This window comes from Oncorhynchus clarkii, chromosome 13 (genome assembly GCF_045791955.1).
Source record: "Oncorhynchus clarkii lewisi isolate Uvic-CL-2024 chromosome 13, UVic_Ocla_1.0, whole genome shotgun sequence".
In the NCBI taxonomy this organism is placed as follows: domain Eukaryota; kingdom Metazoa; phylum Chordata; class Actinopteri; order Salmoniformes; family Salmonidae; genus Oncorhynchus; species Oncorhynchus clarkii.
In genome coordinates, this window is record NC_092159.1 from 16,643,995 (window position 1) to 16,671,257 (window position 27,263).

Here is a 27,263-nt window from a genome sequence, read left to right on the forward strand (position 1 = left end):
GACCATGATAACTGACTGTCCAGTGTCATACCTAGGAGTTTAACTTCCTCAACTTGACCATGATAACTGACTGTCCAGTGTCATACCTAGGAGTTTAACTTCCTCAACTTGACCATGATAACTGACTGTCCAGTGTCATACCTAGGAGTTTAACTTCCTCAACTTGACCATGATAACTGACCGTCCAGTGTCATACCTAGGAGTTTAACTTCCTCAACGTGACCATGATAACTGACCGTCGGGTGTCATACCTAGGAGTTTAACTTCCTCAACTTGACCATGATAACTGACGGTCTGGTGTCATACCTAGGAGTTTAACTTCCTCAACGTGACCATGATAACTGACTGTCTGGTGTTATACCTAGGAGTTTAACTTCCTCAACGTGACCATGATAACTGACCGTCTGGTGTCATACCTAGGAGTTTAACTTCCTCAACGTGACCATGATAACTGACCGTCTGGTGTCATACCTAGGAGTTTAACTTCCTCAACTTGACCATGATAACTGACCGTCCGGTGTCATACCTAGGAGTTTAACTTCCTCAACGTGACCATGATAACTGACCGTCTGGTGTCATACCTAGGAGTTTAACTTCCTCAACGTGACCATGATAACTGACCGTCCGGGGTCATACCTAGGAGTTTAACTTCCTCAACATGACCATGATAACTGACTGTCTGGTGTTATACCTAGGAGTTTAACTTCCTCAACGTGACCATGATAACTGACCGTCTGGTGTCATACCTAGGAGTTTAACTTCCTCAACGTGACCATGATAACTGACTGTCTGGTGTCATATCTAGGAGTTTAACTTCCTCGACGTGACCATGATAACTGACTGTCTGGTGTCATACCTAGGAGTTTAACTTCCTCTACTTGACCATGATAACTGACCGTCCAGTGTTATACCTAGGAGTTTAACTTCCTCAACTTGACCATGATAACTGACTGTCTGGTGTCATACCTAGGAGTTTAACTTCATCAACTTGACCATGATAACTGACCGTCTGGTGTGATACCTAGGAGTTTAACTTCCTCAACGTGACCATGATAACTGACTGTCTGGTGTCATACCTAGGAGTTTAACTTCCTCAATGTGAACATGATAACTGACTGTCTGGTGTCATACCTAGGAGTTTAACTTCCTCAACGTGACCATGATAACTGACCGTCTGGTGTCATACCTAGGAGTTTAACTTCCTCAACTTGACCATGATAACTGACTGTCTGGTGTCATACCTAGGAGTTTAACTTCCTCAACGTGACCATGATAACTGACCGTCCAGTGTCATACCTCGGAGTTTAACTCCCTCTACTTGACCATGATAACTGACCATACAGTGTCATACCTAGGAGTTTAACTTCCTCAACGTGACCATGATAACTGACCGTCTGGTGTGATACCTAGGAGTTTAACTTCCTCAACGTGACCATGATAACTGACTGTCTGGTGTCATAACTAGGAGTTTAACTTCCTCAACGTGACCATGATAACTGACTGTCTGGTGTCATACCTAGGAGTTTAACTTCCTCAACGTGACCATGATAACTGACCGTCTGGTGTCATACCTAGGAGTTTAACTTCCTCAACTTGACCATGATAACGGACTGTCTGGTGTCATACCTAGGAGTTTAACTTCCTCAACGTGACCATGATAACTGACCGTCTGGTGTCATACCTAGGAGTTTAACTTCCTCAACGTGACCATGATAACTGACTGTCTGGTGTCATACCTAGGAGTTTAACTTCCTCTACTTGACCATGATAACTGACTGTCTGGTGTCATACCTAGGAGTTTAACTTCCTCAACTTGACCATGATAACTGACTGTCTGGTGTTATACCTAGGAGTTTAACTTCCTCAACGTGACCATGATAACTGACCGTCTGGTGTCATACCTAGGAGTTTAACTCCCTCAACGTGACCATGATAACTGACTGTCCAGTGTCATACCTAGGAGTTTAACTTCCTCAACTTGACCATGATAACTGACCGTCCAGTGTCATACCTAGGAGTTTAACTCCCTCAACTTGACCATGATAACTGACCGTCCAGTGTCATACCTAGGAGTTTAACTTCCTCAACGTGACCATGATAACTGACCGTCTGGTGTCATACCTAGGAGTTTAACTTCCTCAACGTGACCATGATAACTGACTGTCTGGTGTCATACCTAGGAGTTTAACTTCCTCAACGTGACCATGATAACTGACCGTCTGGTGTCATACCTAGGAGTTTAACTTCCTCAACTTGACCATGATAACTGACCGTCCAGTGTCATACCTAGGAGTTTAACTCCCTCTACTTGACCATGATAACTGACCGTCCGGTGTCATACCTAGGAGTTTAACTTTCTCAACTTGACCATGATAACTGACCGTCCAGTGTCATACCTAGGAGTTTAACTTCCTCAACGTTACCATGATAACTGACTGTCTGGTGTCATACCTAGGAGTTTAACTTCCTCAATGTGAACATGATAACTGACTGTCTGGTGTCATACCTAGGAGTTTAACTTCCTCAACGTGACCATGATAACTGACCGTCTGGTGTCATACCTAGGAGTTTAACTTCCTCAACTTGACCATGATAACTGACTGTCTGGTGTCATATCTAGGAGTTTAACTTCCTCGACGTGACCATGATAACTGACTGTCTGGTGTCATACCTAGGAGTTTAACTTCCTCTACTTGACCATGATAACTGACCGTCCAGTGTTATACCTAGGAGTTTAACTTCCTCAACTTGACCATGATAACTGACTGTCTGGTGTCATACCTAGGAGTTTAACTTCATCAACTTGACCATGATAACTGACCGTCCAGTGTCATACCTAGGAGTTTAACTCCCTCAACTTGACCATGATAACTGACCGTCCAGTGTCATACCTAGGAGTTTAACTTCCTCAACGTGACCATGATAACTGACCGTCTGGTGTGATACCTAAGAGTTTAACTTCCTCAACGTGACCATGATAACTGACTGTCTGGTGTCATACCTAGGAGTTTAACTTCCTCAATGTGAACATGATAACTGACTGTCTGGTGTCATACCTAGGAGTTTAACTTCCTCAACGTGACCATGATAACTGACCGTCTGGTGTCATACCTAGGAGTTTAACTTCCTCAACTTGACCATGATAACTGACTGTCTGGTGTCATACCTAGGAGTTTAACTTCCTCAACGTGACCATGATAACTGACCGTCCAGTGTCATACCTCGGAGTTTAACTCCCTCTACTTGACCATGATAACTGACCATACAGTGTCATACCTAGGAGTTTAACTTCCTCAACGTGACCATGATAACTGACCGTCTGGTGTGATACCTAGGAGTTTAACTTCCTCAACGTGACCATGATAACTGACTGTCTGGTGTCATAACTAGGAGTTTAACTTCCTCAACGTGACCATGATAACTGACTGTCTGGTGTCATACCTAGGAGTTTAACTTCCTCAACGTGACCATGATAACTGACCGTCTGGTGTCATACCTAGGAGTTTAACTTCCTCAACTTGACCATGATAACGGACTGTCTGGTGTCATACCTAGGAGTTTAACTTCCTCAACGTGACCATGATAACTGACCGTCTGGTGTCATACCTAGGAGTTTAACTTCCTCAACTTGACCATGATAACTGACTGTCTGGTGTCATACCTAGGAGTTTAACTTCCTCTACTTGACCATGATAACTGACTGTCTGGTGTCATACCTAGGAGTTTAACTTCCTCAACTTGACCATGATAACTGACTGTCTGGTGTTATACCTAGGAGTTTAACTTCCTCAACGTGACCATGATAACTGACCGTCTGGTGTCATACCTAGGAGTTTAACTCCCTCAACGTGACCATGATAACTGACTGTCCAGTGTCATACCTAGGAGTTTAACTTCCTCAACTTGACCATGATAACTGACCGTCCAGTGTCATACCTAGGAGTTTAACTCCCTCAACTTGACCATGATAACTGACCGTCCAGTGTCATACCTAGGAGTTTAACTTCCTCAACGTGACCATGATAACTGACCGTCTGGTGTCATACCTAGGAGTTTAACTTCCTCAACGTGACCATGATAACTGACTGTCTGGTGTCATACCTAGGAGTTTAACTTCCTCAACGTGACCATGATAACTGACCGTCTGGTGTCATACCTAGGAGTTTAACTTCCTCAACTTGACCATGATAACTGACCGTCCAGTGTCATACCTAGGAGTTTAACTCCCTCTACTTGACCATGATAACTGACCGTCCGGTGTCATACCTAGGAGTTTAACTTTCTCAACTTGACCATGATAACTGACCGTCCAGTGTCATACCTAGGAGTTTAACTTCCTCAACGTGACCATGATAACTGACTGTCTGGTGTCATACCTAGGAGTTTAACTTCCTCTACTTGACCATGATAACTGACTGTCTGGTGTCATACCTAGGAGTTTAACTTCCTCAACTTGACCATGATAACTGACTGTCTGGTTTTATACCTAGGAGTTTAACTTCCTCAACGTGACCATGATAACTGACTGTCTGGTGTTATACCTAGGAGTTTAACTTCCTCAACGTGACCATGATAACTGACCGTCTGGTGTCATACCTAGGAGTTTAACTTCCTCAACGTGACCATGATAACTGACTGTCTGGTGTCATACCTAGGAGTTTAACTCCCTCAACGTGACCATGATATCTGACTGTCCAGTGTTATACCTAGGAGTTTAACTTTCTCAACTTGACCATGATAACTGACTGTCCAGTGTCATACCTAGGAGTTTAACTTCCTCAACTTGACCATGATAACTGACTGTCCAGTGTCATACCTAGGAGTTTAACTTCCTCAACGTGACCATGATAACTGACCGTCTGGTGTCATACCTAGGAGTTTAACTTCCTCAACGTGACCATGATAACTGACTGTCTGGTGTCACACCTAGGAGTTTAACTTCCTCAACTTGACCATGATAACTGACCGTCTGGTGTCATACCTAGGAGTTTAACTTCCTCAACGTGACCATGATAACTGACTGTCTGGTGTTATACCTAGGAGTTTAACTTCCTCAACGTGACCATGATAACTGACCGTCTGGTGTCATACCTAGGAGTTTAACTTCCTCAACGTGACCATGATAACTGACCGTCTGGTGTCATACCTAGGAGTTTAACTTCCTCAACGTGACCATGATAACTGACCGTCCGGTGTCATACCTAGGAGTTTAACTTCCTCAACGTGACCATGATAACTGACCGTCCGGTGTCATACCTAGGTGTTTAACTTCCTCAACGTGACCATGATAACTGACTGTCTGGTGTCATACCTAGGAGTTTAACTTCCTCAACGTGACCATGATAACTGACCGTCTGGTGTCATACCTAGGAGTTTAACTTCCTCGACGTGACCATGATAACTGACTGTCTGGTGTCATACCTAGGAGTTTAACTTCCTCAACATTACCATGATAACTGACTGTCCAGTGTCATACCTAGGAGTTTAACTTCCTCAACGTGACCATGATAACTGACCGTCCAGTGTCATACCTAGGAGTTTAACTTCCTCAACGTGACCATGATAACTGACCGTCTGGTGTCATACCTAGGAGTTTAACTTCCTCAACGTGACCATGATAACTGACCGTCCGGTGTCATACCTAGGAGTTTAACTTCCTCAACGTGACCATGATAACTGACCGTCCGGTGTCATACCTAGGAGTTTAACTTCCTCAACGTGACCATGATAACTGACCGTCCAGTGTCATACCTAGGAGTTTAACTTCCTCAACGTGACCATGATAACTGACCATCCGGTGTCATACCTAGGAGTTTAACTTCCTCGATTTGACCATGATAACTGACCGTCCGGTGTCATACCTAGGAGTTTAACTTCCTCAACGTGACCATGATAACTGACTGTCTGGTGTCATACCTAGGAGTTTAACTTCCTCAACGTGACCATGATAACTGACTGTCTGGTGTCATACCTAGGAGTTTAACTTCCTCAACGTGACCATGATAACTGACTGTCTGGTGTCATCCCTAGGATTTTAACTTCCTCAACGTGACCATGATAACTGACCGTCCGGTGTCATACCTAGGAGTTTAACTTCCTCAACGTGACCATGATAACTGACCGTCTGGTGTCATACCTAGGAGTTTAACTTCCTCAACGTGACCATGATAACTGACCATCCGGTGTCATACCTAGGAGTTTAACTTCCTCAACGTGACCATGATAACTGACCGTCCAGTGTCATACCTAGGAGTTTAACTTCCTCAACGTGACCATGATAACTGACCGTCTGGTGTCATACCTAGGAGTTTAACTTCCTCAACGTGACCATGATAACTGACCATCCGGTGTCATACCTAGGAGTTTAACTTCCTCAACGTGACCATGATAACTGACCGTCCGGTGTCATACCTAGGAGTTTAACTTCCTCAACGTGACCATGATAACTGACCGTCCAGTGTCATACCTAGGAGTTTAACTTCCTCAACGTGACCATGATAACTGACCATCCGGTGTCATACCTAGGAGTTTAACTTCCTCGATTTGACCATGATAACTGACCGTCCGGTGTCATACCTAGGAGTTTAACTTCCTCAACGTGACCATGATAACTGACTGTCTGGTGTCATACCTAGGAGTTTAACTTCCTCAACGTGACCATGATAACTGACTGTCTGGTGTCATCCCTAGGAGTTTAACTTCCTCAACGTGACCATGATAACTGACCGTCCAGTGTCATACCTAGGAGTTTAACTTCCTCAACGTGACCATGATAACTGACCGTCTGGTGTCATACCTAGGAGTTTAACTTCCTCAACGTGACCATGATAACTGACCATCCGGTGTCATACCTAGGAGTTTAACTTCCTCAACGTGACCATGATAACTGACCGTCCAGTGTCATACCTAGGAGTTTAACTTCCTCAACGTGACCATGATAACTGACCGTCTGGTGTCATACCTAGGAGTTTAACTTCCTCAACGTGACCATGATAACTGACCATCCGGTGTCATACCTAGGAGTTTAACTTCCTCAACGTGACCATGATAACTGACCGTCCGGTGTCATACCTAGGAGTTTAACTTCCTCGACTTGCTCAGTGACCACACCCTTTATACACGACTCCAGTTGAGGTTTAGGTCTTGTGTTGTTTTGAACCAAATACAATGCTTTAGGTTGTAGATTTATTGAAGACCAGTTTATTATTGATCTCCCATTCGGATACTGAGCCTTTTCCCATTGTGTTTTATGTCATTTTGTATTGTGTTTTCTTTCTTCTTTCTGTTAAGAGAGTTAATGTGTTTTCTGCTTTGATTTAGACATAAATTATATCTCGATGACACATTTTGATAATACACAGGTAGTTGGCAGCCAAGGGTAGGATTGGTCAATCTATACATGTGATTACTTCCTTGAGTTCCTAAACACTGAGGGACAGTTTTCTAAACACAGATTAAGCCTAAATAAACAACTATTTTAATATAGTGTATTTCAATGCTTTTTGAGAACGACTATAGGCTTAACCTGGGTCTGGGAAACGATCCTTGTCCTGAGCATCAAAGTGTTTCCTTAGAAAAAAGGTCTCATTGGCTATTGCTAATTCCTTTCTCTCTGTACTTTAGAAGAACGATCAGTTATGTAAAGTCATAATTAGTCTTAGTCCTGAGCTGCATGGAAAGTGTTAGATCCGGAACCGCGATGTATTAGTGGGACCAGATTTTCTGCACAGCAAATCACACAAACCTTTTTGAGGAAAATAAAAATGAAGAGCCGTTCCGCTGAGCACAGAGGTGAAGCTCTGGGAAAGTTAAGCTCCACTTTATTCTTGAATAATCACGTCAACTATTCTTTCTGTGACCCCAAATCCAATTCCGGTTAGCGGTATAAAACCCAACCCTCTGAATATCTAATGTTCTGAGGAACTGTTCCTCGCCTTACCGTTCCGGTCAGGTTTGAATATATCTCCAATGTCATTGTGAATATTGGGAGACTGATTCTATCAGTTTGTGATCAGTTGAATCCATTACATCAGTTCTAGTCAGTTCATACTGGAAGGGGTTTCAGCATGTTGTCAGTATCAGTCCAGTTGATGCCAAACGTTACATCATCACCCTATCACAAGCCCGTGATTAAAACCGTACAATCACATGACCTGCGTCGCATTCATGAGTTTGGGATCGGCTATTCCGTTTAAGGCTAATTGTTCCCACTCTCCACCACATGAAGCTGTCATCTTACAAACAGAATGACCCACCTATCACAGAACACCATGTCATCAGCAGTCTGCCTACCCTCCCTCACCTTTCTAATGTCACTATTAGCATCTGGGTCAGACTACTGTCAGCTGCTTATACACTTAAAATGGTGTGTGTGTGTGTGTGTGTGTGTGTGTGTGTGTGTGTGTGTGTGTGTGTGTGTGTGTGTGTGTGTGTGTGTGTGTGTGTGTGCGAGCGTCTAACCTTCTTCGCTCATAACGCCCCGAGGCTCCTTAGTCGTGAAATCAATTCCATTCCACACACCCTGACCTCCAACACCTGAAGGGAGTTCTCATACATGATCTCTATCCTCACACACACACACACAGACAGACACACACAAAAAGAGTTTTCGCTATTTTCTCCCTCCCGTAGATAAATTGAGGCGTGCGTGATGTGTGGACTAGCGTAGTGGAGGCTTACAGTGGGATTTTTTTTGTGGAAGTCTACAGTCACAAGATCTTATGAATAGTTAATAGGCAATAGAAGCCAGCCCAGAGAGCTGGGGGAGAGAATGTGCTGCAAACGTTATTATAGTCGCATGGGGAGGACAACAGTGGAGGAGAGAGAGAGTAAACTAAGAGGGATAGTTCTGTATTGTATTGAGACATCCGTGTTAGACAGAACTACGGTGTGCTGTCAGAATCAGTGCCACATTACAATGATGTGTCCTTGTGTTAATGTCATGTATTGTAGATATCTCACATCCTGTCAGAAGGAGTACAAGAGGAAATGGACTGAACTCCACAGCGCCTTGTTTGTTTTCACACCTTAACCCATTGGTACCTCTCTCCTCTTTCCCCCATATCTCTCTCATTCTCTCCCGTCCTCTCACCTTCCTTACTATTTGACTGTCCTCACCTTCTCTGTGTTTCATACTGCTGTGTGGCCATCAGATTGTGTAAACCTTTTTTTGCGTGTGCATTTGTGCACATCCACACAGCAGGAATATGGTGGAAAACTAAGACAGATTGACAGTTACTTAGCTGAGCATGTGAAGGCTGGCTGACATTACAGGAGAGAGGCCTGTCTGGTGGCTGTCAACTGCAGCACTGCAGCAGAGGGTTGAAACAGTCGAGGAAGGGGGGGGGGGCGCCTCAAAGCCTGTGCCCACACAGTCTGGAGTGGAGTTATCACACCAAACACACAATAGAGTAATCAAATGGAACGTTGTGATGTACCATCTATCTATCTATGACTAAACAGTCACGTGCAGTGTTGTCACTCTCCTCTCCTGTTTCACTCCCCGCCACAGCTGTTTCATTTAACACCCAAACTGTAGAACTAAAGGATCTGGCACTGAGCTTTACATCTCTTCTGTTTCTCTCTCTCTCTCTCTCAGCTTTGATGTCAGCTGGATGCTGTACCACCAACTGTAGAAATGTGAAAATATGGGACAGGTAAGAATCATTCAATAAGACACATTTGAACATTTTTAAATATTAGCAGATGCTTTAATCTAGAGCGATTTACAGAAGTGAGTACATGCATTTTCATACTTTTTCCCCCCTTGTACTGGTCCCCCGTGGGAATCCAACCTACAACCCAACACTTTGCGAGTGCCATGCTCTACCAACTTTGCTCCCGAGTGGCGCAGCAGTCTAAGGCACTGCATCTCAGTGCAAGAGGCGTCACTACAGTCCCTGGTTCGAATCCAGGCTGTGTCACATCCGGACGTGATTGGGAGTCCCACCGGTTTGGCCATCATTGTAAATAAGAATTTGTTCTTAACTTGCCTAGTTAAATAAAGGTTACATTTTAAAAAATGTTCAAAAAATATCCCTTCCTTAAAGTAGCCCTCAGCAAAACTTTACAAAGTCTGTATAAGCAGACCTGAGCCAGAGGGAATAGAAGAATTGTAACTCTAGCTGTGTCATCCTATGAGTCAGAGAGAACGGGCCTAGTGTGGTAGCCTGGCCCCAGATCTGTTTGTGCTCTCTTGAATGCCAATGACCAGAAGTTGACAAGAGACCACAAACAGATGTTTAACCAGGCTACCAGTATGGTAACTAAGGTGTACATCACATCAGTTGGCCAATCTGGGTGTATAATTATCAAGATGTGTGGCAGACAGTGAAACTGTAGTGGGTTTATAGTAATGAAGAGATAGAGGTGACCTTGCCATCTTAAATCTTGGCCCAGCGGGGAGGGAGCAGATGACTCTGTGTGTGTGTGTGTAGGTGGCTGTTTTAATATTGAATGATTCAGCGACAGGACATCCCCTCTCTCCTGGGGGATACACACAATCACTTCTTGATGTTTCATTCTGCCCAAAGATGGAACATACTCGTTTCCTGTTCTTTACTTTCTCAGAATTTCTCTCACCCTCTTTCTCGTACCCCCCCCCCCCCCCCCTTTCTCTTTCTCTTTCTCGCCCTCTCTGCCTTTAGTCACATCATAACAGTAAGTATATCATTGATGCATTCAAAGTATGCCTAAAACATGTCTTCTTCTCCCACATAGCTTCGATGCCTCTTCTTGACCACACTGCACCCCAGCTGGGACGTTTGGGGTGAAACGTACCTCTTCAACGAGGGGATAAAGAGGGTCCAACACTCCTGCTGCCCTGGCCTAAACAGACACTAGGACAACTGGACACCCCTCTCCAAGATCCTGATGTTCTGTCCCATCTGTCCTCATATACTACTATGTTTTCATTTCTACATATCTAGAGTTCAGGACAATTTGGGGGAAAACTTGGGAATGCTACTAGGACGAATGGATGGCATTCCCAAAGACTGCCACAGCTAAATGGATGAGAGCGAGACTGGATACCGCATATGAGCTCCCTGCCAACCACCAAGACATGACCTACCCCCCAGAGAGGGAAAGATGCAGGGGAAGAAGTGAAAAGAAGGAGAGAAGAAGAGGAACACTCCTCTCTGTTTACAGATTAATCTCATCAGTCTGGGGTCCACTATCTCTCTCTCTCTCTCTCTCTCTCTTCTTTATCTATTTTCATCTCTCTCTTTCTCTCGCTCTCTCCTCTTCCTCCCTCTGCCTCTACCCTTTCTCTCTTAATCTCTCTCAATCTCTCTCTCTTATTATCTCTTTGTCTCTCTCTTATTATCTCTTTATCTCTCTCTTTATCTCTCTCAATCTCTCTCTTATTATTTCGGTATCTCTCTCTTATTATCTCTTTACCTCCCTCTCTCCTATTCATCTTTCTCCCTCTGCCTCTTCTCTCTCTCTCTCTCTCGTTCCTCTTTCTCCCTCAGCCTCTGCCTCTCCTCTCTATCTCTCTCTCTCTCTCGTTCCTCTTTCTCCCTCAGCCTCTGCCTCTCCTCTCTATCTCTCTCTCTCTCTCTCGTTCCTCTTTCTCCCTCAGCCTCTGCCTCTCCTCTCTATCTCTCTCTCTCTCTCTTCTTGTTCCTCTTTCTCCCTCAGCCTCTCCCCTCTCTCTTAATCTCTATATCTTCCCCTTCACTTCCACTTTCTTCTTCTCTTTCCTCTCTCCCCTGCTATCTCTTTCATCCCTCCCTCTCCCCCTCTCCCTCCCTCCCCCTCCTTCCCACCCTACCTCCAGCAGCCTCCACAGATATTCATCATCTTCTTCTGTGTACTGAGACAGTAGTAATCTAATGTTCCTCCCCTCGTCTGCAGCCACAAATCTAGATGATAAGATTATCCTATCCTCTCCCAGTCATCATCTCAAACTTTTGTTGACCAATTTCATTAAACAGAGTGAAAAAGCTGAAGTTTGTGTTAAAGGGAAAGTTCAGCGAAATTGCATATTTAGATATTTGTTTCCTCACCTTGAAAACAGTTTCTCAAATATCTAATTTTGCTGAACTATCCCTTTTTTAGAAGTTCCTAGGCAATTACCCTCCACCACCAACATGCTGTGTCTTATTACAAAACTACAAAATGGCCGCCAATGTTAGCTTGTTGGGTAACGTTGTAGTTCTAACCAGATACAGTGTTACGGTGTTAGCCTAGTTTTCTTTTTTGTCAAATCTTGCTCCCTTCCGAGCACCTATATTTCCAGCTAGGGAGGTGAGTATACATTCTCCATGTTGTTTTATACAAGAAAGGTAAAGTCAAAGGACATAGTAGTTTATTGGGATTAGTTTTCTATATATATATATATATATATACATATATAATGATTATTATTTTTGACTGGTATTAGAACAATTATATGAAGATATCTATGTATACAAAATAATAAAGATTCTTCTTTATGTAAACTTTGTTTTTTGGAAAACTTATTTTGCATGATACTACTACAACTATACATGTAATTAAGGCTGGGATTCAATCCGATCGCAGGTTGTAGGCAATGCGACAATTTCTGATTTGGCCAACAAATGCAGTGTTGACTGTGAATGCAATCTCTGCGAACGCTGGAACATTGCCTACAACACCCGATCGGTTTGAATCCCGGCCTTACCTTATTTTATGCAAAGATACTGTATGTTCTACGTTGTATATAGATGACTATAATATTAGTGTGCGTTTGTATGAATTAGTCAAAGGTTCCACTTTGATATATAGTAAGTACGCAAACAGGACTTCTCTATGGTGATTTAGATGGACATGATCTCAACAGTCTGAAAGTCTAACAATAGTAGGTTATGGTGTCGCTCACCACCATCAACTCCCCTTGTCCCATCAAATCAGACAGGGTCCATGTCCCATCAAATCAGACAGGGTCCATGTCCCATCAAATCAGACAGGGTCCATGTCCCATCAGATCATACAGGATCATTAGTAACTAGGCCTTATCTCATCAGATCAGACAGGGTCCGTAGTAACTAAGCCTTATCTTATCAGATCAGACAGGGTCCGTAGTAACTAAGCTTTATCTCATCAGATCAGACAGGGTCCGTAGTAACTAAGCCTTATCTCATCAGATCAGACAGGGTCCGTAGTAACTAAGCCTTATCTCATCAGATCAGACAGGGTCCGTAGTAACTAAGCCTTATCCCATCAGATCAGACAGGGCCATTAGTGACTAGACCTTGTCCCATCAGATCAGACAGGGTCCGTAGTAACTAAGCCTTATCTCATCAGATCAGCCAGGGTTAGTAGTAACTAAGCCTTGTCCCATCAGATCAGACAGGGTCCGTAGTAACTTGGCCATTGGACATGAAGCTGCGTCACCCCATAGGGACTCTGCCCATTGTGTAACCGTAGGACGAGGTCACTTCCTAACCCAAGCTCCATTTCCTCTTACCTCTGACCTCTTCCCTGTCGGCGTCCCAAATGGCACCCTATCCCCTACATAGTGCACTACTTTTGACCAGAGCCTTATGGGCCCTGGTAACTGGTAGTGCACTACATTGTGAATAGGGTGCCATTTGGGATGCACTCTGTGAGGATGACAGACTGTCCCAATCCCATTAAGTTACCATGACATCTGCTTCTCCGGATTTTGGATGGAAGAGGGGTTTGGTAACGGGGGTGTAGTGGAAGTGCGTGTGTGTGTGTGTGTGTGCGCGCTTATGTGTGTTTGTGATTCAAATCAAATTCCGGCTGATCTACTTCATCTGTATGTTTGTTTGGAGTGATTAGGGTTCTCTTTATTGCCCCAAAATAATCCATTTAATGAGACTTACTCCCAGCTGAAGTATTTGTGTGTTAGTGCCGTCGTATCTGTGGTGTTAGTGGGTGTTATCCTATGGGATCCCGGAAGCTTCTGGGAGATCAGGCTGCTGATGGAATCGAGTGATCCCCTTATTAGACGGGAGAGCTCTGACTCAGAATGAGGTAAGGATAAGCGAGGTGTGTGTGTGTGTGTGTGTGTGTGTGTGTGTGTGTGTGTGTGTGTGTGTGTGTGTGTGTGTGTGTCTTATCAGGGATGCTGCATGGGCTCAGAAAGATAGTTTCCTCTATGTGCTTGTGTTTATGTTCAACTTGTGTCTCTACTTAGCTTGTGGTCTTGGTTTGGAGTGTGTTGAGATGAAAGGGGCTCGGAGAAGATATATGGTTTCTGAAGAGAGAAGTGTGTGTGTTGGTGTTGAGAACAGAGTGTTTCCCTAAGGAGCTCACTTGCTAGTCAAGTAAAGTCAGACAGTAGCACAAGGACCAATGTTTGTCAATGTTTTCTGAACTGAAAGTCTTGGATATGTTTTAAGTGATGTTTGGTATTACTGCACTGTATTGTGCTGTAGTAGGTAGGCTACTGTGTTGAACTGTACTGTAATATGCTGCTGTGGGACTATGCATATAGTATGTCTCTCGTGCGTAATGCCATTGTAATGCACGTTGGACTTCAATGGTATGAACAATTTGTGGTAAGAAAACTGTGAATGAAAACTGTCAATGACATCAAAATGGATGAAAAGCATGACGTGATGGAAAATATTGTCTAACGGTATATTATATATATATATAGTATAAAACATCTGCAATTAAGTCATATTTTGTCTGAAATAGACAAATTGATCAACTTGACCAATCCAACATATATTTTTCAAAGGATAACATTTTGTACGTACGGAGAACAGCTAACTTTGTCACGTTCTGACCTTAGCTCCTTTGTTTTGTCTTTTGTTTTAGTATGGTCAGGGCGTGAGTTGGGTGGGTTGTCTATGTTAGTTTTTCTATATTTTTCTATTTCTGTGTTTGGCCTGGTATGGTTCTCAATCAGAGGCAGCTGTCAATCGTTGTCCCTGATTGAGAACCATATTTAGGTAGCCTGTTTTCCTTTGTGTTTTGTGGGTGGTTATTTTCAGTCTTTGTGTGTCTGCACCAGATAGAACTGTTTCGGGTTTCACTTTGTTGTTTTGAAGTGTTCAGTTTCATTAAAAAAAAGATGAACACTTACCACGCTGCGCTTTGGTCCTCTCCTTCTTCCCAAGACAGCCGTTACAAACTTACTTTGAGAAATATCTGGTTGTTTATATGGTTGTTTCTGTCTTCATTTGGAGAGATAACCTCCTTCTTTACCATGAAATTAATGATCGTCAATGGCATTGTTCTGACCGCATAAACGGTCCTTTTAATGCCGTAGGAGGGGGGCATCAAAGTTACTCTTGAAGTGTTTGATTGCCCATATTTGTAGAATTTGGAAGGGAAACAATCTCTATAACTTGTCTCAATATATGAATGGGGCCCAATGTCTCAGTTTTCAACCCGTTAATAAGCCCAATGTTGCGTTTTTGCAACACTTACAAATCTACCTCTAGCTCTGGCTCAGAATGTTTGTTTCTCAATGTTCTATCCCTCTCCATAATCATTACACCTTAGAGAAGACGGGGAAACGTATTTCAAGTCATGTACTTGCATGGATGGCCTACAACATAGTATGCTTGTGTAGGGGACCAGTGTGGTGTCAGACAAGTGGACATATTTCAAATCAAAACAAATCAAATTGTATTTGTCACACAAATTTTTACTTACAAGGCCCTAACCAACAATGCAGTTAAGAAAATAGAGTTAAGACAATACAAAGTAAAAAATGAAAATATATATATTTTTCATTAACACAATAAAAGTGTACATTAAACATATAATGTTTCAGAGGCTACTGATGCCATGATAATCATACTGACAACCAACACACACTACTAAGGGATACATCTGGGTCTAAGGAGATGAACTAGGTAGTGTTGGACATGATTTTATAGTTTAGGACCTGTACAGGATGCAGTTTAGGAAACGTATATTTGCAACGTCGGGTCTCCCAGGGATATGCATAGTCATGGGTGTGAGAGACTGTGTGCCTTTCACTGAGACAGAGGCAGGGACACAGACGCAGGTTGATTAAAAATAATCTCTGCCAGCTGATCCGTGAAGTGTGTGTGTTTGTGTATGTGCGTAACTGTGTGTCTGTGTGCTCCCGAGCATGTGTGCTTTGGAGGGTGTGTGGTTACATCCCTGTGTGTGTGTGTGTGTGTGTGTGTGTGTGTGTGTGTGTGTGTGTGTGTGTGTGTGTGTGTGTGTGTGTGTGTGTGTGTGTGTGTGTTTGTGTGTGTGTGTGTGTGTGTGTGTGTGTGTGTGTGTGATCACTGCTCTGATCCGCTCTGCTGCATTGCAGTGCGTCCAGCCACAGCCCCAGCTCCTGCCAGCCTGCCCGGGTCTGTAGAGTACTGTCTGTTGTCCTGGACACTTCTCCAAGGTCACACAGGTCAATCTATCCCAATCTAGAACGCACACATAGAGAGACAGTTGTTAGGTTAATCTATAAACACCACAGAGATACACTGGATGTTTACAACCCATCTGACTGAGGTGACACACACACACACAGTGTTTACTACCCATCTGACGGAGATGAACCGTGTACTTTTACGACCAGGTGAGGAGGGGGATATTAGTGAGGCTGCTGGCGGCTACGCTATGTGTTAATGATGAACTCTGAGGTTTAGGGACTAAGGATTCACTTTCTGAGGTGATATGTAAGAATTACGGTATTATATTTCTCTTTCCTGTAGGTTTGCCTTTAGTATATAATGATTAACTGTAGTTTTAATATAAAGTAGGCCAAGGAGAGACTTTTTACACTGTATTAATTAATCTTACGTTCCATGGCAATGAGTCTATGGCATGTGGGCTAGAGAAACAAAATTTTCAAAATGACGCTACAGAGAAACTTGATTGATAGATTGATAATCAAGTTCTTCGGGATTCCCGTCTCACATTAAGCTCTCTGATACACACGCACACTCACATGCACAGAGATCCCCACTCCCCCCCCCCCCCCCACACACACCCTCAAGACACAACACACTCATCCTCTAATTCCAGTGAGCCTGATTGTGATAAAGCACAAAGCAGCGTTCAAGGGCACGAATCAAACAAACGCTGAAATCCCAGTCCTCAGAGTTGTGAAACATCTTTCTGCAGCCGCCGAAGACGGAGAGTCAAGTGTTCAAGAGCCTTGAGAGGTCTAATACACCGCCTCGGGAAGAAAACCACACAGGACGGCTTGTCATTGTCTTCTAAGATCAGTACTATACACAGCTCTGGAGATAACGTGAGACAAACGTTTCTTCCTCTGGTATGAAGTGGATATATTGGTCTCCCCTGGTGATTTCTATGAAGGCCAGAGGAGTTGGGGAATAAAGGTGTATTCATATTACCAGCAGTAAGTAAGAGGTTTGTTGAGGGTAGATGCATTGGCATTGAGAAGTGTTTGCTGTTTAGAATGTACATACAGTGTATCTTCCCTATAGGCATAAGTCAAGACTGGAATACACTTTCTGCTTATGTACCCAGCAGTCCAATTCATACTGACTCTACTCTTCAACTACGTTGTACAACAGTCATATTCTGAATTTCATACCAATACAGACAAACGCACACAGCCACCTGTCTCCACGAGTGAAAACATACCTCTTTCCCCCTGAGTCTTACGCACAGCAAATCTCCTGTACTACATGTCAGGAAACAAGATGGAGTGTGACAGGAAACAGGCCCAGTATACTGTGTGTGTGTGTGTGTGCACGTGTGTGTGTGTGTGTGTGTGTGTGGAGGTGTGTGTGTGCGTGTGTGTGTGTGTGTGGAGGTGTGTGTGTGTGTGTGGAGGTGTGTGTGGAGGTGTGTGTGTGTGTTTGTGTGTGTGTTAGTGTGTGTGTGTGTGTGTGTGTGTGTGTGTGTGTGTGTGCGTGTACGCGAGACACAACACAGATAATATGGGCATTCATCTAACAGATGACTCGTGGTATTCTGGGAATTGTGGTCTCTGTCGTGTCACTGAGCACACTGGGCTGCATCTGTGTCTGCGTGTGTGTATAGCTGTGTATTTCTGTCTGTGAGGAGTTGTCGTGCTCATTGACTGTGCCGAATGTGACTTCAGGGAGCTTTTTGGTGTAAGACTGGCTCATCAAGCAGATACTCAAACCCACTAGGGGATGTTCATTGTTATTACATATGATTTGTAACAGGTGTCGTGTCCAGTGGGGGCATTTCAAGGTTTAGCAGCTTAGTCAGGGATATCGATGGTATAGAATCAATTCAAAATTCTTTGCGGTATTTCTTCTACAATTTCACTTACAAGGAAAACGACTTGTCTTTCCACCCAAAGCCTTGTGGACTCTTGAAGTTAGGCGACTATACGACGGCATCAAATGATGTACATTCAATTCCACAAACTACAGTAAGCCAAGTTGACCTTCAATGTTCTTCAACAGGCAGAGGAGAGATTCCAAACGCGGAAAAAGTCCACAATTTCCACCTCTCACAATAATAACAACTCTACTTCAGTGAGCCTGCAAAGTAAATTGTTGTGTTTTTACCCCTGAGCCTCCTGTGGCGAATATAAACCAACTGAGACAGGCTAGCACAGGCACAGTGGGACGCATAAACAGAGAGACCACCCGTCACTAAGGATATATCCCCAAAGCATACCTCTTTTCCACCAAAGCATTCGCTTTTCCACTGTTTTGCACTCAGGGGCCCACTGCATACAGAGTAGCTAGGGTTGAACTGCAGGTTCTTTGGGGGAGTGATAGATAGAAATGACAAGTATACTGCAGAAGCAGTGGTGGAAAAAATACTCATACTTGAGTAAAAGTAGACATACTTTAATAAACAATTACTGAAGTAAAAGTGAAAGTCACCCAGTAAAATACTACTTGAGGAAAAAGTAAGTGGTTTGAAATGTACTTGGGGTGGAAAGGTACTCAATTATCATACTTGAGTAAAAGTAAAAAGTAAACGCTATACGTCAACACTCAGACATAATTTATACATGCAATATTTGTGTGTAGTGAGTCCGCCAGATCACAGGCAGTAGGGATGACAAAGCATTATATCGATAGGTGCCTGAATTGGACCATATTGCTGTCCTGCCTGAGCATTCGAAATGTAAGGAGTACTTTTGGGTGTCAGGGAAAATGTATGTGGTAAAAAGTACATATTTTCTTTAGGAATGTAGTGAAGTAAAAATACAAGTTGTCAAAAATATAAATAGTAAAGTACAGATACCCCAAAAAACTACTTAAGTAGTACTTTAAAGTATTTTTAATTAAGGAATTTACACCACTATCCAGAAGTAGTTATACTATCTCAGTACCTTCCTCAACTTTCACTGATTTGAACATTTTTCGTGTGAGGTAATCCAAACAAAAGTTAAGAGTTGAATGAGCACATTTAAAGGCACAGTACAGTGCCTTCGGAAAGCATTCAGAAAGTATTCAGACCCCTGGACCTTTTCCACATTTTGTTACGTTACAGCCTTATTCTAACATTTATTAAATAGTTCCCCCCCCCTCATCAATCTACACACAATACCCCATAATGACAAAGCATAAGCATTCAGACCCTTTACTCAGTACTTTGTTGAAGCATCTTTGGAAGCGATTACAGCCTTGAGTCTTCTTGGGTATGACACTACAAGCTTGGCACACCTCTATTTGGGAAGTTTCTCACATTCTTCTCTGCAGATCCCCTCAAGGATTGTCAGCTTGGATGGAGAGCATTGCTTCACAGCTATTATCAGGTCTCTCCAGAGACATTAGATTGGGTTCAAGTCCAGGCTCTGGCTAGGCCACTCAAGGACATTCAAAGACTTGTCCCGAAGACACTCCTGTGTTGTCTTGGCTGTATGCCTAGGGTTGTTGTCCTGTTGGAAGGTGAACCTTTGCCCCAGTCTGAGGTCCTGAGCCCTCTGGAGCAAATTTTCATCAAGGATCACTTCCCCAGATCTGTGCCTCGACACAATCCCGTCTCGGAGCTCTACGGACAACTCCTTTGACCTCGTGGCTTGGTTTTTGCTCTGACATGCACTGTCAACTGTGGGACCTTATATAGACAGGTGTGTGTCTTTCTAAATCAGGTCCAATCAATTGAATTTACCACAGGTGGACTCCAATCAAGTTGTAGAAACATCTCAAGGATGATTAATGGAAACAGCATGCACCATAGCTGAATTTAGAGTCTCATAGCAAAGGGTCTGAATACTTAGATTAATAATGTACTTCTGTTTTTGTCTTTGTCATCATGAGGTGTTGTGAGGAAATGTTTTTGCTTAATCCATTTTAGAATAAGACTGTAACGTAACAAAATGTCAAAGGTTCTGAATACATTCTGAAGGCACTGTACATGGCAGCCAGGAGGTTTTCCCTGTCCAGGATAAAAATCTAGGCCCTGGTTATAGCCTTTGCTAGCCCCTCACATGACCACACGTACAACAACACCCCATTCTGATCTCTGTGCTATAATTCCCCAATGATGAACCAGAAACACAACCCCCCCACACAGTACACAACTACACAACTGACTACTACCCCCTATCTATACCACACAACAGAACATAAACACGTCTTTACTAGATGTAGGTCAAACATAGTCGGATAGAAGGCACGTTTTGTTAACAATTCTCCTCGAGAACAATAGCAGCTAATTACCTCTTCTAATGACTGTTAGCGCCGCCGTGGCTAATGGCTGTAGGAGATACAGATCTCTCATTACCAAATCCTCCTCGTCGTATATATCCTCTAGCTGGAGGAGTGGCGTGTGTGTGGTGTGTGTGTGGTGTGTGGTGTGTGTGTGGTGTGTGTGTGGTGTGTGGTGTGTGTGTGTCCGGTAGCTGGAGGAGGAAAAAATATTACAACAAACTGCTGCTTCACTGCTGGTGAGAACACTTCACACATTGATACGAGATAAAGAGGACTGCTGGGCATGGTATCTATATATCTATATATATATATATATATATTTCATACAGTATATGATGGTTGGTTAATAAGGCAATAATTAAGGTTTGTAACCATTTCTCCACATCGTCACTGTTGAATGCGGAACGAGGGAGAACTCGGTTTGTTTTGAAAAGTTTGTTGTTTTAAAAGTGTATTGGAACATTTTGTAGTAGCTAGCTAACTTTTTAGATTGGATCCCGCGACACAGTTGGCATTAGTTGCTGGGACCTGCTTCTCTCTGTCCAGTGATCCTGCCGTCCAAGGCCGGGTCTGAGGAGATGCTAGCTAGCTGCCTATCAAGCTAGCGGTTTCTTGAGGGCTTGAACGCAGCCCGCGACGTGGTTTGTCATTGTGGCCGTCTAGATCCCTGCTGTTTGTTGTGTTCAATCTTCCCCGTGACCTGCCCTGTCTGGATCTGTGAGGAGTAACAGCGTAACCTACGTTGCTAGCTACCAAAGACCAAAGCCGGAGGGAGAACCGTTGAGGACAGTGGTGTCTCTCTATCACAGGTGAAGGATCTTTTAAACTAACAAAAATATTTCTACAAGCAGTTTCAAGTGTTTAATCCAAATACTTGTGTATTCAATTAATAAAAGAATGGACAACCTGACCAGAGAGGTCCAGGACCTGAAGAACAGCTTGCAGTTCTCCCAGTGTCATCTCAATGAGTTTAAACAGGAAAACGGCAAGATGACCGCAACCTGTAAGTCATTGAGAGAGGACATCAGTTCTGTGTGTGAATCCATGATAACAATGACGGATAAATCAGGCTTGAGGGTCTATCAAGGCGGAATAACATGGTTGTGGGCGGAATTGCAGAATCTCCACGTGAGACCTGAGGACAAAGTGAGGGAAATTATCTCTGAGAAATTGAAGATGAACTACTGGAAGATTGAGGTGGAGCGCGCCCAAAGTACTGGAAGAAACACCACCGGCCCAGATGACAGGCCCAGGCTGATAGTGGTCAAGTACCTGAGGTTTAAGGTAGCTGTTCTGGAAAGAACCAAGAACTTGAGAGGAACGTATATCTTCCTCAACGAGGACTATCCTGAAGCTGTGCACCAGAAGAGGAAAGAACTTATCCCAGCCATGAAAGCTGCCAGAGAGCGTGGGGACATTGCTTACATCTGCTATGACAGGCTCATTGTCCACGCTCCCTCTCATAAGCCTGGAAGGGATGAGCAAGCCAAGCCTATGTGTTCGTAGCTTCAACCCCGCAGCGCACACACCAATTGATTCATGGACTGCTGAATGTATATTTGTTCTCTTGCTTTGTTTGCTCTTTTCAGTATCATGTCTATCTCTGATAAGCTACCAAGGAAAGCACTGAAAATAGCCCATATTAATATGCAGCCTTAGAAACAAGGTTAATGAAATCAATAACTTGCTAACATCAGTTAACATTCATATATTCGCCATTTCTGAGACTTGGATAATTCATTTGATGATACAGCAGTAGCAATACAAGGATATAACATTTATAGAAGAGACAGAAATGCTTATGGGGGAGGTGTTGCTGTATATATTCAGAGCCATATCCCTGTAATGCTTAGAGAAGATCTTATGTCAAGCGTTATTGAAGTGTCATGGTTGCAGGTTCACTTGGCACATCTAAAGCATTTTCTTTTGGGGTGCTGCTATAGGCTACCAAGTCTTAACAGTCTAAATAATATGTATGAAATGCTTGATAGTGTATGTGATGTAAACAGAGAGGTCTACTTTCTTGGGGACCTGAATCTTGACTGGTTTTCATCAAGCTATCCGCTCAAGAGGAAGCTTCTTACTGGAACCAGTGCCTGTAATCTGGTTCAGGTTATTAATCAATTTACCAGGGTGTTTACAAGCACTACAGGAACAACATCATTCACATGTATTGATCACATTTTTACTAATACTGTAGAACTTTGTTCTAAAGCTGTATCCGTACCCATTGGATGCAGTGGTCACAATATAGTGGCTATATCCAGGAAAACCTCATTTCCAAAAGCTGGGCCTAAAATAGTGTATAGGAAATCATACAAAAATATTTTGCTGTTACTCTTATGTGGATGATGTTAAAAAATATTTGTATGTCTGATGTGATTAAAAGCAGCATCCAGATGCTGCACTTGATGAATTTATGAGATTGCTTCTTCCAATTATTGATAAGCATGCACCTGTTAAGAAACTGACTGGTAGAACTGTTAAGGCTTCATGGATTGATGAGGAATTGAAAAGCTGTATGGTTGAAAGAGACGGGGCAAAAGGAGTGGCTAATAAGTCTGGCTGCACATCTGACTGGTCGACTGTAACTGAGAAATTATGTGACTAAAACGCAACAAAAAGAAGAAGAAACTGTATTATGATGTCAAGACAAATGATTTAAACTTTGGATGGAACTTTAAATGAAATTATGGGCAGAAACACAAATTCAACTGCATCTTTCATCGAATTAGATGGCTTATTCATCACAAAAAACAAAATCTATTGATGTTGTCCTCAGGCCTTGCGGGAAGCCAAAGTAATTCCTCTACCCAAGAGGGGTAAAGCGGCCTTTATTGGTTCTAACAGCAGGCATACTGTATAAGTTTGCTGCCAGCTCTTAGCAAACTGTTGGAAAAAACGATGTTTGACCAAATACAATGCTATTTCTCTATAAACAAATGAACAAAAGACTTTCAGCATGCTTATAGAAATATTGATAATAATAAGATTGTGGGAGCTGTACAGTTAGGTTTCAGTGCAGCCTTTGGTATTATTGACCATAACCTGTTGTTGAAAAAACGTATGTGTAATGGCTTTTCAACCTCTGTCATATCGTGGATTCAGAGCTATCTATTTAACTTAGCTTCTCAGTGACTTCATTAGCTTCTCTAATGTTAAACATGTAAAGTGTGGTGTACCGCAGGGCAGCTCTCTAGGCCCTCTACTCTTTTCTATTTTTACCAATGACCTGCCACTGGCATTAAACAAAGCATGTGTGCCCATGTATGCTGATGATTCAACCATACACGCATCAGCAACCACAGTTAATTAAGTCACTGAAACCCTTAACAAAGAGTTGCAGTCTGTTTTGGAATGGATAGCCAGTAATAAACTGTTCCTGAACATCTCTAAAACTAAGAGCATTGTATTTGGTACAAATAATTCCCTAAGTTCTAAATCTCAGCTGTATCTGGTAATGAATGGTGTGGCTGTTGAACAAGTTGAGGAGACTAAATTACTTGGCGTCACCTTAGATTGTAAACGGTCATGGTCAAAACATCTAGATTCAATAGTTGTAAAAGATGGGGAGAGGTCTGGTGTCAAAAAAATCAGAGCATCTCTTTATTACAGACACACTCCAAAAAGCAAGTCCTTAGGCTCTAGTTTAGTATTATCTTGATTATTGTCCAGTCTTGTGGTCGAGTACTGCAAGGAAAGACCTAGTTAAGCTGTAGCTGGTCCAGAACAGAGCGGCTCTTTAATGTAATCAGAGGGCTGATATAAATATGTCAGTCTCTCTTGGTAAAGAGTTAAGAGTTGAGGAAAGACTGACTGTATCACTTATTTTTATAAGAAACATGAATGTGTTGAAAATCCCAAATTGTTTGCATAGTCAACTTACACGGCTCTGACATACACACTTACCACCAGGCATGGCAGACATGCCACCAGGGGTCTTTTCACATCCCAAAATCCAGGACAAATTCAAGAAAGTGTACAGTATTGTCATGACGTTGACGTTGGCCTGGGGGGTAGGTTTATGACAGTCATAAATACCTCTTTCCCCCTTTTTCCTATCTCTACCCTACTGATGTTACATTTGCAAAACCCTTGGTTAACATAGAGATTCTGGGAACATCAGAAGGTGGGGGGAAATTAACTATATTCTGGTAATCCGACCAATGTAACATGTGCGGTGGTACTTAATGAATATGATGTCAGTTCGGTTGTCATCTGAGACATTCTCATCAATGATAAGATGACATAAACTCTACAGTGGAAAGTCTACACATCAGAGTTATCAGATTCACATGGAAATGTTGTTCAATTTAAATGTTTGAATATGAAATTATTTGTGATGGGATGAAATGTGATTTTAGCTTCTAAAATGTGAGATTTGGGTTTTCATAAGATAGGGCTCTGCTCAATCATTGGCCCGGCCCTGTGAAGGGACATGGACTATAAAACTTTTCAAACACGCCCTCCTCTCCCTTCCTATATAAGCCCTTGACGACAATGTAACCTCCTGTTCCGAAGATGTGAGGACGACGGTCCTATGTCAGAATGGTTCAGATAATAACTACAGAACGAAGCCAACATCAGCGTGAGCTCTGGTTGCGAATGGTATGAACTTTGAACTCTTATTCACTACAGAAGTGATACCTCCTAGCTGTTGAGTTAGCAACAGCAGATGCAAATGAGGGTTAGGAAGAACCAGACAGAGTATCCCGTCTACCACACAACGACGTTACTACAACGTATCCAATTGACCACCAGAGACATTCTTCAAAGGACTTGGTTGGGCCACACGGCCTTCCATCTACCACCAACCTACCGAAGCGCAGCTCAGAGTAAATATTTATTAAATTTTCCTTTTCCAAATGAGCGGTAATTTAGAATGCATAAGATACTGTATTTACGATAGCACAGCTTCTTCCCTTTGTTCCTCAGTCTTCCCGCTCCTTCACTCAAACCCAGCCCCTTTTCTTTTGTGTAACAAGCTGTCATATCTGTTCCTTCTGCTAAGGACGTTTTCCTTTATGACGTAATGTGTAGTCAAGTTATGATTTAAATATGTGTATGTGTAATTCTGTGTGATTAGTTAGGCATTTAGTAAATAAATAATTAAACCCAATTTTGTATTGCTGATTCAACTTGTTAGCCAGGGTTCGTGTAGATAACTAAGAATTTACAACTTTCAGATGAGACTGAATTAAGATGACGATTAATATTGACTGCTATTGTTGTAAAATATTACTAGGTCTTTAAGAGTTTATTTGGAAGACAACAGCTCTATAAATATTACTTTGTGGTGCCTGACTCTCTAGTTAATTACATTTACATGATTAGCTCAATCAGGTAATATTAATTACAGAGAAATCATTTTATAGAATAGCATGTCATATCACTTAATCCGGCATAGCCAAAGACACAACATTATTATATATTGCCATTACTGCATGGAACTCCGTTCCATCTCATATTGCTATAGTGAACAGCAAACCTGGTTTCAAAAAACAGATAAAGGAACACCTCACGGCACAACGCCTCTCCCCTATTTGACCTAGATAGTTTGTGTGTATGTATTGATATGTTGGCTACGTGTGCCTTTTGTTTTATGAAGTTCTGTCCTTGAGCTGTTGTCTATTAATGTTCTGTATTATGTCATGTTTCGTGTGGACACCAGGAAGAGTAACTTCTGCTTTTGCAACAGTTAATGGGGATCCTAATAAAATACCAAGGGGGATGAAGGTGGTGAGAGAGAAGAGGAGGATTTGCCAGTGTATTAATGCATGAGAGGTCAGCTTGTTTTGTAACTGTGGGACTAAACAGTGTTGTTGTAAAGTTTAACTTTTTCTGACTAGTGTTGAAGATAAGCAAGGAATGATACTTCCACACTGAATGTTGGATGTCAGATGCAATCTCTCATGGTAGAACCTCACAACTTCACAGCCACACCTTTCTCGATTTCTCTACCCATTTCTCTGTCTCCTCCTCTTCTCTCTCACCAGCTTCATCCCCCCTCTCTCTCAGGTGTGGGTGGGCAGAGGAAGCCCTCACGTGGCATGGCAAGGCGACAGGAAGAGGAAGCCCTCACGTGGCATGGCAAGGCGACAGGAAGAGGAAGCCCTCACGTGGCATGGCAAGGCGACAGGAAGAGGAAGCCCTCACGTGGCATGGCAAGGCGACAGGAAGAGGAAGCCCTCACGTGGCATGGCAAGGCGACAGGAAGCTAGGTGCGTTATTATCACAGGTTGACATGTTGTGACTGGCAGCTGCAGATAGAGAAGAGCAGGGGGCTGATCTGGGAGGAAGAGACCCACCACTGAGAAGGAGAGATGGGGGGAGGGAAGGAGGGATGAAGAGAACCACCACTGAAAATGAGGGATGGAGTGAGGGAAGGAGGGAAGAAGTGACCCACCAGTGAAAAGGGGGGATGGAGGAAGGGAAGGTGGGAGGAAAAGACCTCTGTCTCTTCTAGATGTGGGAGAGTGGCCAGCCTAAAGCTCCCATGACTATGACATAATTTGCTCCCGTGTATTCTATGCCTAACCAAGGAAAATAGCCCCTATTGATATTTGTCAACTAATGAATTCGGTTTGATTTTCGCCACTGGATTGCAACAAGATAATGTCACTTGTATTGGATGAGATAGCACTTACCAGTGGAATAATGAATTGGCATTGTCTAATGATGGAACATGCCCTTCTGGCCGATTGTCAGTCTGCCAGAACA

At 42.9% G+C, this 27,263-nt stretch overlaps 1 protein-coding gene across 1 annotated transcript in view; it reads left to right on the top strand.

Annotated features, from left to right (window-relative positions):
* The window catches only part of LOC139424514 (coiled-coil domain-containing protein 85A-like), a 47,010-nt gene extending 34,714 nt beyond the window's left edge, over window positions 1-12,296 (top strand). Inside the window, exons 3-4 of the mRNA XM_071176436.1 lie at window positions 9,599-9,656; window positions 10,720-12,296. Coding sequence (XP_071032537.1) covers window positions 9,599-9,656; window positions 10,720-10,738 — 77 coding nt within the window. The 3' untranslated portion in view covers window positions 10,739-12,296. The remainder of the gene's footprint in view (window positions 1-9,598; window positions 9,657-10,719) is intronic.
* Window positions 12,297-27,263: the final 14,967 nt, after the last annotated feature.